At 37.3% G+C, this 13,528-nt stretch overlaps 1 protein-coding gene across 3 annotated transcripts in view; it reads left to right on the forward strand.

Annotated features, from left to right (window-relative positions):
* Window positions 1-13,528, forward strand: part of SAMSN1 (SAM domain, SH3 domain and nuclear localization signals 1) — a 169,875-nt gene that overhangs the window by 130,609 nt on the left and 25,738 nt on the right. For all 3 annotated transcript variants that reach the window (XM_070071919.1, XM_051859452.2, XM_051859453.2), the window contains 4 exons: window positions 1,714-1,785; window positions 5,738-5,887; window positions 10,456-10,585; window positions 12,874-13,025. In XM_070071919.1, coding sequence (XP_069928020.1) covers window positions 1,714-1,785; window positions 5,738-5,887; window positions 10,456-10,585; window positions 12,874-13,025 — 504 coding nt within the window. The remainder of the gene's footprint in view (window positions 1-1,713; window positions 1,786-5,737; window positions 5,888-10,455; window positions 10,586-12,873; window positions 13,026-13,528) is intronic.

Raw genomic sequence — 13,528 nt, forward strand, 5'->3', positions numbered from 1 at the left:
TCCCTGTGTTCAGATTGTCGGGAAGAGGACCGTAATATGCTGAATTCCACTCTGTCATCCCTGGAGCAACGATGGCCTCACGGAGATGTTTACTGGGCAAGGTGCAGTGATTAATGCTCTGGGAAGTCACTAGACGAAAAGACCTGATATTTTTCAGTCTGCTTCTCTGTTTCAGCACTTCTCTCCCTCTTCTCTTGCCACAAGCTGAAGGCCTTGTTCAGCAGGGGCGCCAAGTCAGCCCAAGGCGTTAATTGTGTCTAACAGGGCCACAGTCCTTGGGGGCCATACCCTATGTCACACGTCTATCAGGCTAAACCCTTCTCACATGTCAGGATCTTTTTATTTCAGCTCATTTAATAGGGAAGCTAGGAGCTTTAAGATAGCTTCTGGGAAGACATGGGTGCAGGAGTGCTTCTAAGGCCTGGGAGTCTTTGAAACGGACTTCAACTGTAAGGGGCTGTGAGTTCTGAAAGCACAAAACAAGATCTGACAGATTACTGACTTCTGTTCTGAATTTTTCAAATTACTAGGTTAATTTCAGTAGCGCAAGCTTATTTTTAAAACATGATACATTTGGAATAAGAAATATGAAGCTTGAAGTATGTCCTTTTAGCTAAGACTATTCTTGAGATTTATGAATACACAAAAAACACAGGGGGTATTCACTTCCCAAAGAAAGTATAAAATTAAATATGGTGAAGAAATATCTTTTCTTGACTCAGTGGCCAAAGAATTTTGAAATTATATTTAAGAGAATCGTTTGCTTTGTAGCATATTAGAAGTTACTTATAATGATCTGCTTAGAATGAATTGTGTAAGAATAATAATTTAGCTTTATAAGCAAAAATATCCAAGGGGACAGTCTTCTATTAACATTTTGAGCTTTTCTCAAAACCAGTGAATGAAACTGACCCAGAATTCTCATTGTAATTCCATGTTAAGTGTGGTAAATTTCAGTTTTATTCACAATCATACACTGTGCATGCCTAAGTTGATTTCAATTTTTAATGTCTAGTTGTGTGCATTCCCTACTGACAACCAGGAGAGAATCTCAGATTATCAAGTTAATAAGAGGAAATCCATTTGTGTTCATTATTTTTTTTAACAAACTTGATCTTTATAAGGCATAATGGGGATTCTGCCCAGATGCTTGCTGTTTGTTTTGTTGTAGTTGTTATTCATTTTTTGGATGGTTGGTTAGGACTACCTGCATTAATTCCTGGAAATAAACCAGAGGTTATCTCATTTCAAGAAGGCTCAGATAAGAATTGTCTCTGAAAATTTCATTGAAAATTGATACGTGTACATTAAGCAATGACCAATTTAAATTCAATTTAAGAAAAACTTCCTGTAAAGTTAAGTTTACATAATAATAAAATAGCATCAATCTGTTAATTTGAACACTCACCATGATTTCTTTAACTAATAATACCAAAAGAAAAAGTAATACCACAAACTAAAACTAGTTAAACAAAGATTTTCTTCAAGGGGCTTAACACTGTAAAAGATATTTTATCAACTGTTAATATAAAAATGTTAATAATGTTTATATCTTCAATGCTTGTGCATAGTCCAGACATGAGATTTTTTAAAGATTGTATTTGCAAACAATGCTGATTATGAAACAAAAATCTAATGCACTTACTATTTTTAGCAATTAAAATCACAAACCTTAAGTTTCATTTCTTTTCTTTTTCTTTTTCTATATTATAGCGTAGCAGCAGTTTTGGGAATTTTGATCGTTTCCGGCATAATTCTGTATCAAAGCCAAATAATTCAACTGAGGTTAGTATTTTATTCTCGTCTATGAATGCCATGCAAACACATTAAGAACCTTATGAATACAGTATCACTTTTAAAAGTACAATAAGAAAAATGAATACATATTCAAATCATAGCCTTGCAACTATTTTGGTGATAAATGAAAAAACAATTATTAGTAACTTGTATCATGCTGGGAGTGAAAAAAACAAGAAGCTGAACTGGAAACTTGTTTGGAAAGGTAGATCATGAACTTCAAACAATAGTTACAATTCAAAGCAACAGCAATTCAAAATTGCTTGAGTATTTATACCATTAAACAATGCCTGTGTATGTAGTATATGATTTTACATTAGGTGCAGTTGCTAGAAATTAGGAAATGATGGAGTGACTTATTTATAAATGTGTTAAGGAAAGAATATGACTACTGAATCTCCTAGGCTTCAACAAACACTGCAATGTCTCATTGGTAGTCATTGCACATGCGTTTGCCATGAACACTTTAGAAGTAGCTTAAGAAGATCTTCCCATAAAATTGTTAATAATTGTATAATAATAATATCAATAATATCAATGTTTAATTGATCACTTACCATGAAGCAAGCACAATGTTAAATACTTTGCTTAGGGACCAACACTATGGCTTAGTGAGTTAAACCTCTGCCTGCCGCGCCGGCATCCCGTGTAGGTGCTTGTTCAAGTCCCAGCTGCTCCACTTCCGACACATCTCCCTGTTGATGGCCTGGGAAAGCAGTGGAAGATGGTCCAAGTGCTTGGGCCCCTGCAGCCATGTAGGAGACCCAGAAGAAGCTCCTGGCTCCTGGCTCCTGGCTTTGGATCTGCCCAGCTACAGCTGTTGTGGCCATTTGGGTGGTGAACCAGTAGATAGAAGACCCTTATGTATCTCCTTCTCTCTCTTTGTAGCTTTGCCTCTCCAATAAGTAAATAAATCTTAAAAAAAAAAAATAAAGTTGCCTACCTGAGCCATAGGAACTATTTGTATTTCTATGTTGAAGAAATATGCTTGCTTCATTGAGTGAAACTGAATTAGAGTTAATAAATGACAAAGGCACAACTCAACCTCTTCACTAACTCCAGTATGCCATTCTGTTTTGCTAACTAAGCAGGGGACACTTGTGTTAGGTCACATGAGAGGTACAGCAGTTATTTAAAATAGTACAGAGGAGAAATGTATATTGAGAAACCTGAAAATGCTGTACTTGTTTATCACTGAACTTGATTCAGTTAGATAATGGTGTCTTTTTAGCCTCTGTAGGTGTTAAATCTTATGTTTATCTTTAGATATATCTACCTATAATATTTAAAATATTTTAATTTCAGTAATGGATATACTGGACAAAAGCAATGAAAATAAAATGACATTTATTATTAGTTTATAAATATTTCCTTTATTATATCTGTGTAGATGTATGTATATGTAATATATTCCCTTTATCAATTTATATTATCTCTTTTTGCTCATCTATATATTTATATATGCTTCTGAATGAGTTTATTATAACCATATGGTCTATCAACATTTACATAATTTTAAGTAATAAAGTGTTTTACTTGCACACTCAGAGGGGATGAGGGATAGGAGAGAAAGAACTTTAAATGTTTAACTCTCCATAATCATACACAGTTGCTTTCTACTGACATTTAGTTTGTAATTCTGGAGTTAACCTATGAAAGCAGGTCAGTTTCATTCAGGTTCGTTTTGTGACAGCTAGCCTAGTAATTTAAGAAAGCTTAGGGCTAATAAAGTCGTTTGCACATTTTTTAAAAATGTAGCATTCATTTGTCATTCATTCAACAAACATCCACCCTATGACAGGATTTCCATTAGGTACTCTGGAAGTGTGGTTGTAACAATGGGTGAAAAATTCTTACTTCACAAAGCCAGAGTCTAGAGGTGGAGACAGTCACCACCCCAAATAACTATATCACTAGAAATGTGACTCAGGCTATTGAGAGCAACATAGAAAAATGTTAAAATTCAAAATCTGTAGACATCATTCCTTTGAACCCTCTGTTAATAATGATAAAAAAATAGGAGTAGGAAAATATTCCTACTCCTTAATTGACACTTAGATAATGGCAAAGATCATATCAAATTTAATAAAGCAATATACATTCTTATTTATCGTAGTCAGAAAAATAACTTTACCACGACAACCGAGAAAGTTTGAGAGAAGAGAAAAGAAAAAGGCTAACTCTAAAATTTTAACGTGCTTCCAAATTATATTTTATTCAGGGCTTTTGAATTAAGCAAAGAGTCTTTGCCTTTATAACCTTGAATGTAGAAATTAATAAAGTGCAATGAGGGCTTAAATTGGCTGTCCATTCATATTTATCATAGGCAATTTGGGGTAAGATATGAGGCAAAACATAATATTGATTAATAATGATATTAACTATGTGGCTAAACTTCCATATTAAAATCTTACAAGTTCGCTAAAGAGAAGTTTCCCATCATTTTTTATATTCAGGGAAAATCTGGCTGTTCACCTATCAGGAATGGTGAGCAGTGTTAAACCAGATGGCCCTTCAGGCTCATTTCTCACACATCTGAAGTACTAAGGATGTGTTAACCCAAATATGTCTTCCAAGAAAAAAAAATCACTGCAAAACTCTATGGATGAAGTTTCATTTATTTAAAAAATACTGAGTGCCAGTTTTGTGACTGGCCCTGTTCTAGAAGCTCAGAAGAACAAAAAAAAGTCCCTAGTCTCTTGGAGGATGCGTTCTGATGGGAGATCCAGATGGTAATCAAATGAACAGACAGATATATTGTCAGATAATGTTGATTGCTTTGAAGAGGCTCTTAATCAGGATGAACATGAAAGAAGTCTAGACACATGGGAAATGGGGTCAAGAGAAAATTTCTATTCTTTCATATGACGGTGAGCTAAGACCTGAACAATATAAGGATGAGATTTACGGATATCTAGGGGAAGCCAAATAACAAAAGCAAGTACAAATCTTGGTGATAATCTAACAAAGAGACAGCAAGGGGGCTAGAGTGGTGATGCCTTATTACAGTTGTTTTCAAATTTAAAGGGGTCTCAGAATCACTTAAGATACAAATTGTCCTCAAGTGCTGTTGTTGCCATTGGTTTGGGCACCATATTTTGAGAGCCACTGATATAGTGAGAAAAGAGGATCCCAGAGGTAGCTAGGGATGTGTGGTAGGGAAATTTTATTTAATATAGATTCTATATAACATCCAATTTTTATCACATAATAATACCTCATATTAATTAAATTAGATCCAATTATTTTATACTATAAGAACCTTCCAGGCTATGAACACTGTATTTTATTCTGATTTACATGGGAGATATTAGCCTAACAAATAAGAGGTTTCATAAGTACAGCAGGTGATATCTTTACTAATGGATAGAACTAGTTTGTGTTTAATGTTGCTTAAAAATGTGGGAAATGTGCATGTATACTCACCTGCCAAAATTTCAATTTCTCAGTTAATTTTATTAATTCCAACACTCAAAAGTAGCCATAAACATCTCACATTCTATTGGAAGCAAGGGGATATGTTAGTGCCTTTTTAGTGCTAACAGATGCCTTTCTCCAATAAAATATTTCCCATCTATGTAGATATCATCATGTATTATACCTGATTTTACTTCTCTCTTGTTCATCTCCGAAACAAGATGGACAAAAGTGGTTCTTCAGTGTGACTATTAAAAGTAGCCCAGAACGTCTAGAAGAATTTCGGATGTGACGCTCAGAGACTTCAGTATCACAAGTCTTACTTTCTGAGTTTGTACCACAGGTTACTAGGCTTGGTAACTTCACAGATGTGTGTTACATTTAAGTTGTTTGAAATATTGAAGGCTGTTGCACTGAATGTCTAGGACATCCATAAACTTGGAATCTTCTCTCTAACAGTGTTTTCTGATCATTGTTTTTTATTGCTTTAATTTTTTTTCTTTTGCAAACAACCCTACCCCAGACACATGAAGGGGAACCTATAAATGAAAGTGGTGAACAAAATAGAACTTCAACTAATGGAGGGGGTTTGGGTAAAAAAATGAGGACAATTTCATGGACAATGAAGAAAAAAGTTGCTAAAAAGTACATCAAAGTCCTTTCTGAGGAAAAAGTAAGTTGATTATTTTAATCATTTGTATTTATTTTGTTAAGTTTTTTTCTTATAATATCCAACAGATTCCTTTTCTAGAGAGCCGTTGAAGTAACCAGTGCTTTAAACAGTACTTAGACATACACATTCTCCCTCTGTCATCATGCCAGAAGTTGGGTGGAAGAAAGTATTATTTTCCCATTTTACGTAAGAAACTACAGCACAGGATGATCACACACCTAGCACAGGTAGTACCATATGTCATTTGTGTGGTAGCATCAGCACGTCATTTCCTTTTTATTGACAAATAGTAGCCTATTTCATAGGTAAAGTACATTTTATTTACCCATTCATCAACCGATGTACATTTAGGTTGTTACTACCTTTTGTCTATTATGAATAATCTTGTAAAAATTTGCATGCATGTCAAAATTCGTGGAAATCTATTTACATTTCTCTTTTTTTTAACTTTTATTTAATGAATATAAATTCCAAAGTACAGCTTATGGATTACAATGGCTTCCCCCCCATAACATCCCTCCCACCCGCAACCCTCCCCTTTCCCACTCCCTCTCCCCTTCCATTCATATCAAGATTCATTTTCGACTCTCTTTATATACAGAAGATCAGTTTAGCATACATTAAGTAAAGATTTCAACAGTTTGCTCCCACACAGAAACATAAAGTGAAAAATACTGTTTGAGTACTAGTTATAGCATTAAATCTCAAGGTACAGCACACTAAGGGCAGAGATCTACATGAGGAGTGAGTGCACAGTGACTCCTGTTTTTGACTTAACAAATTGACACTCTTGCTTATGGCATCAGTAATCACCCTATTTACATTTCTCTTGGAGAGATGATACCTCTATGTTCAATTTTCCAAAGCAGCTGCATCACTTTACCGCCAGCAGTGAATTCGGGTTCAGATTTTTCCACGTCTTGCCTGTCTTTTTAGTGCTAGCCGTCCTAGCGGGTGTGAAGTGGAATCTCATTGTTGTTTTGAAGTAGATTTTCCTGATGACTAATGATGTTGAGAATATTTTTACAAGCTCATCAACCATTTGTACATCTATTTCAAGAAATGCTTATTCAAATCCTTTGCCCATTTTTAATTGAGTTTATGTCATCTTGTTGTTGAGTTTCAATGTTTTTTATATATTTCAAAAGTGTATTCTGAGAGGCCAGCACAATGGCATAGCGGGTAAAGCCACTGCCTACATTTCCAGCGTCCCATATGGGTGCTGGTTTGTGTCTCAGCTGCTCTGCTTCCAATCCAACTCTCTGCTATGGCCTGGGAAAGCAGTAGAAGATGGCCTAAGTCTTGGGTCCTTGCACCCATGTGGGAGACCCAGAAGAAGCTCCTGGCTTTGAAGCGGTGCATCTCTGGCTGTTGCGGCCATCTGGGAGGTGAACCAGCAGATAGAATACCTCTTTCCTTCTCTCTCTCTCTCTCTCTCTCTCTCTCTCTCTCTGCCTCTCTGTAACTCTGCTTTTCAAATAAATGAAACTCTTAAAAAAAGTGCATTCTGATAAGTCTTTGATGAGATCTATAACTCATTTTTATTTTCACTTCCTTGGTAGTATTATTTACAGCAGAAATATTTATAATTTTCTTGTAATCCAATTTATCTATTTTTTTCTTTTGTTACCTGTGTTTTTGGTACAGTATCTAGGAAATTATTGCCCAACCCCAGGTCTTGAAGGTTTACTTTGATGTTTTCTTTGAAGTTTTATGGTCTTAGCTCTTAATTTTTGGGATATGATTTGTTTTGAATTAATTTTACTAAATGGTTTGTGAAAGGTGTCCAACTTCATTCTCTGCTATGAGTGTATCCAGTTGTCCCAATACCATTCATTAAAAAGACTGGACTTGACCATTGTATCATCTCAGCATGCTGGTTGGAAATCAATTGGCTATAAATATATGGTCATAAATGTATGGATCCCAAATATTTGGATATATTTATGTGCTCCCAAGTCTATTCCATTGATTTATACATCTTATTTTAGATTTATGCATCTTTTTTAACCTACTGCTGGAAAAATTCCGTTCCCAGTGCTCTACAAAAACAGTTGTGACATCTGTGCTGTTAAATCCAATGATGATTTTTCCTTGGTCTTATTTTATTTTTCAATTGTATTTGACACAGGAGATCTCCTTACGCGTAGAACATTCCCTTTTCTCTGGCATTCGTCTGGTAATTCTTGCCATGACTTTGCTTTTATTCAACGCCTTTTAAATAGCATGTGAGGCATGATCTTAGATGCACTACTCAATCTACTTTCTCCTCTTAAGTGACCTCATCCAGACTTATGACTTTATTTTACATAATTATATCTGTGAGGTCTTCACTTATCTGCTATACTTATAGAACCAATTGCTTACATGATAAAACCTCTTATGCATCCAGCGGATTAGCTGAAAACTAACATATCCAAACCTGAAATATTGATTTTCCACACTTCTACCAAAAAAAAATTCCTGTCCAGTATTTCTAGTTAGAGTAGACAACACTGTCATAATTCTAGATGTGAGAAAGAGAAAGAGAGATACCCTAGGGATATTCTGAAGTCCTTCTTCTCTCATTTTTCACACAGATTCATCAGTATATCACATTAGTTTTCATTGCAGTGCATATCTAGAATCCCTAATTTCTGTATGCAAACTGTCCCTGCTTTAGATCAAGTAACGAAACTCTCTTACCTAGATTGCCATCATAGACACCCAATTGCATTTTTCCTTCTACTTCCCAGTTAAAATCGATCCTCTACATAAAAGCTAGAAAGAAACATGAGAAAGGGAAGTAAGGGCATATCATTACCCTGGTTAAAAGTTCATAATACCTTTACATATCATTTCCATATGATAGTGTGTTTGTTCATTCTAGTCCTCTGAGAAGCAGACTCAAGAAGGGGATAGGAACACCAAACACTTATTGGAGGTAATTCCTGTTAAGGATTAGGAAGAGGAAGATAAAATGTGCAGGGTAATTTTTTAGACAGTATGCAAGTTTCTTATCCATAAAAGGAGAGAGAAAGAGGGTCAGATAGGGACAATCTCAGATTTCAATACAGTGCTGAGAAACCTTTGGCCATTAGAAGAGTTTCAGATAATTCCCCCTGTATTTTGGTCATTGTTAGGAAGGAAGACTTCAATGCAAATATGCTGATGAATGCTGAGAGGCACTGGGTAGTACTGTAGTAAAGAAAGGTCCTACAGCAAGAGATCCGAGTGGTGCATTTCCCTGGCCACAATACATGGTCTATAATGCACTTCAGAAGGTGGCTCCACTTACTTCTCTGACTAAATTCATACTTAACACCTTCTTTTCTCTTGCTACACTGTTTCCTCCAAACAACTCAAGCTAATTCTGAATTCAGTTATTTTGCTGTTGTTCCTTCTGCTTGGACAACTACCTCTAAAGCTTCACATCAGTTATATTTTCATATTGTTCAGCTCCCCAGTTCAGAACAGGGACCTATGACAGAAAGCTCTGGAGACTAGTTCATCTAAACTAGCCAACCTTCTCCAAGTCTGGGTCTAGTAGCTAATTCTCTCATATATCCCATGTTTATTTCTATTATAGAATTTATTGGTTTTTTTTGTTTTCATACACCTTCCCAAACATTATAATTTACATACACACACACATAGCCTAACATATTAGGATGAACTCATTAGAGCAAGGACCCTGTTATCTTGTTGACCATTATTATATCTCTAGTTCCTAGAATAGTGTTTTCTACTTGAAAGTGTTCTATAAATATGTGGTGATTGCCTGAATGGATGAATAAAGGAATGGATAAGAGCAGGAATCAAACTGAGTATATATCATATTCCGATATTCAATGTTTTATCAATGTTTAGAAATGCGCAAAAATGAAGAATATTGAATTACATTCTGATGGATAGTAAGAAATTCATAGGCTTTGTCCAACCTATCAAAATATGGAAAACATCTGAGATGTTTTCAAGGAAATGTAATTTGTTTTAAAATTGTCTGTCTTTTCTAATTTTATGCAAGATTTGCTTTTCACTTGACTAGGTGGCAAGCATGCTATGAGATTTGTACAGCTTCTTAGATAAGCTTTGCTTTAGAATTGCAAAGTGTGCATGTTTTATTCATATCTGGTGATCTGGTAGGGTGCAAATAACTGACATGAAACAACTGTGCAGAGTTTAAGCTTGTAGTATCAGATCTCAAAGGATTAGCAATGGTGGTAAATAGACGATAAGGAGAACATGAAGAAGTAAAACTGCTCTAAGAGATGAAGCCTAGATGTCAATAAGTATAACATTTCTGATAAAATAGTCTTTATATGATAGTCAACCCAATTCTCAAAGATCAACCATTATGATTTCAGTTGAATTCCACAATAAAGAATGTCCTAAGGAAGGTTTCCAAGTATAGGGTAAAATGTTTTACTAGAAATTGAGTTAAAGATGAATGACCACATATTTTATGCTGATGTATTACTATGTATTTTATTCCTAAACTTTCAGTTGTTTGTTCAGTCAGTGCACACAGTGAATATCTCCATGGAAATCTGCTCCTTGCACTTAAGCTCTGACATGTTTTTCTAAAGGATGAGGAAGACGGAGAGGATACCCTGCCATATCGGAACAGTGACCCTGTGATCGGGACTCACACAGAGAAGATCTCCCTCAAAGCCAGTGACTCCTTGGATAGTCTTTACAGTGGCCGAAGCTCATCAAGTAAGGCTAAATGATCCAGAGGCAAGACATCCCATGTGAAATCTGGGTTAAATTAATTGAAAACAACATATTTGCCCTTTTGGGAATTATTTATTGTATTAGCAATAAGGTTCTAGCTACTTGATAATAGACATGGTGAAAATATAGGGTATATAGAATCTGTATGGAGCTGTTATTATTTTTTAAAGGACACATAATACATCAGACAGAATTAGGTACTTTTTTTTTTTTTTTTTGACAGGCAGAGTGGACAGTGAGAGAGAGAGACAGAGAGAAAGGTCTTCCTTTTGCCGTTGGTTCACCCTCCAATGGCCGCAGCGGCTGGCGTGCTGCGGCCGGCGCACCGCGCTGATCCGATGGCAGGAGCCAGGAGCCAGGTGCTTTTCCTGGTCTCCCATGGGGTGCAGGGCCCAAGCACCTGGGCCATCCTCCACTGCACTCCCTGGCCACAGCAGAGGGCTGGCCTGGAAGAGGGGCAACCGGGACAGAATCCGGCGCCCCGACCGGGACTAGAACCCGGTGTGCCGGCGCCGCTAGGCGGAGGATTAGCCTAGTGAGCCACGGCGCCGGCAGAATTAGGTACTATTTTAAAGCTTTGGTCTCTAAAGCCAACAGGGCTCTTGGGAATGGGCCTCAAAAAAATCATAGATAATTAAATCTGTATCTTTAAAAATGTATGTTTGGGAGAACTAACATAATCTTGAGTAAAAGCATTTTGGAATTCCTAGAAATAGCTCAGTAAAATCCTGTTCTCTCTTAACCTCTTTCTCCTTTCCACCTCCCTCCTTTGTCTGTGCCCCCTTTTTTTCCCTCCCTGCAACTCTTTTCCCTTTATCAACTTTCCTTTCATCCTGAAGTGCTCTGAAAAGTGCAGGGCATTTTCATCAATTCCAGCATTTACTTTGTAAGTCTTGGCCAGCATTAGTGGGTAAAGAGTGAAGAAGTTTGTAAATACAAAAAGGTAGGAGTGTCACCAACTAGGTGACAGAAGGGAATCAGGAGGTAGAAACTACCCATACATCCCACACCCGGCTTCTCCTGTTGTTAGCATCTCATTAGCGAGTGGCCAACACACGTTTTCTAATGAACTTTGATTTCTTTCTAAGAAGGTATCCTCATTTATGATTTAGTCATATTACTTGCTACAACACTTAGATGAAACTACTGACACTACAGGGTGCCTTAGGACTTTTTCTGTGTAGATCATTATATATCCACCGAATCTTTGCCAGCCTTTTAAATGATTTCGCAAAGTTTATTTTCCATTTCCTTTGAAATCAACTGCTTCTGTTATTTGAAGATGGATCACATAGACCAGATGTTTCAAATATCCTGAATTTTATATCTATTTTCCCATTGGCTGTAGAACAATTATTTTGTGGGGGAAAAAAACTTATGCAGAAACATTTGCAGGATGTATTTTTGAATGTGTTAAATTCAGATTTCATTAGTATTCGTTTCTACTGGTAGTTTTAAGATTCTAAATTGTGATGTAGAATGCAGGGAGAATTTTATTAACTAGAATGTGTCATGAAAAGCTCCATTCTGGAGTGGCCGTGGAAGGGAGGACATTGTGGTCCCTTTGACTGTCACAACTGTATCCCTTGAGGTTCAAGATCAGAAAGGAAGAAGACCACAAAACGAGGATTTGGTTTTGTTTTCAAAGCCTAGTTTTAAATCATTTCTACCTGGGACTCCAGACATTGGGATACACTTCCACCCTGCCCCACACTCACACAGGAAAAATAAGTGCCACCTTTAATGCAAGGATATATTGCTTCAAAATGGCCTTTGGAGCACAGTAGGAATGCTGGGGGAGAATTCTGGCTACAATTTTGATAAGTTGTAGGAAACCTGGTAGTATGGTGCTTTGGCCATTCCTGAACAACAGGGCACAAAGGGGAAACTATCACATTCATTGTTTCCAAGACATGTGAAAGTAATCATCTCTTTTATGCAGGTTTAAATCTATACCTTCTCCCCTCTTTGCAAGTGTCCAGTGCTTAGTACATTGTCCTAGATTGGGTCATAGAGCCCCAATTGTGAGGGTGTTTGGCTTAGTGATTGGGGAGAGTGTCCAAATTGGCAAGGAAAAGTCAGAAATGACTTAGGGGACACAGATCACTGATGAAGAGTGACTGGGAGGTGGGTGGAGGGATCCAACAATTAGAACTCCCTCTGGAAGCTGCATCCACGGTGTCACATTATTTATCTATGCTTGGCTTGGCCAGTGGCTGATTCACTGTTAGGGGCCTGCAATGAGTACTGTTAACCTGTGCTTTCATCAGGTGGAATAACAAGCTGTTCAGATGGTACAAGTAATCGCGACAGCTTTCGACTGGACGAGGATAGCCCCTACTCGGGACCATTCTGTGGCCGTGCCAGAGTGCACACGGACTTCACGCCGAGTCCCTATGACAACGACTCCCTCAAAATCAAGGTGAATGAGCCACCTTTCTGCTTTCTCTAGGGTTCACCAAGTGCTGGCTGTATGCTCTGTTTTAGGAAGTACAAGCCGTGGGAAGTGAGGGTCTGTTGTTCTGAACAGCAGAACTAAAGCAAGAATTCACACAAAACATGAAGGGTGAAGTGGGCGAGCCCTGTCTGTTCAGGCTATTAGTAATAGTTGCTCTGATGCACATAGCACAGGCTCAGTCAGGGGACGATGAGAAGGAACTGTGTACCTCTTTCTGGGAACTGAAAGCTTCGTGAGTTCTGGAAGGCCCCAGCTCTTCCACATACTTGCTAAAGTAAACATAATGAAGCCAAAGAGAGACAAGAGAGAAGATGGAAGGACGCAGCAGTTCCAAAGTCTTAGAAACAGAGTGGGCCAGACAACTCCAGGTATTTTTAAGGTGGTTGCCATGAGTAACCACAGGTGTTTCTCCCAGTGATGTTCCCTCCTGAATTTATTCCACCTACTCTTATCCTCTGTATTCATCT

The sequence above is a fragment of the Oryctolagus cuniculus genome, chromosome 4, assembly GCF_964237555.1.
Source record: "Oryctolagus cuniculus chromosome 4, mOryCun1.1, whole genome shotgun sequence".
In the NCBI taxonomy this organism is placed as follows: Eukaryota; Metazoa; Chordata; class Mammalia; order Lagomorpha; family Leporidae; genus Oryctolagus; species Oryctolagus cuniculus.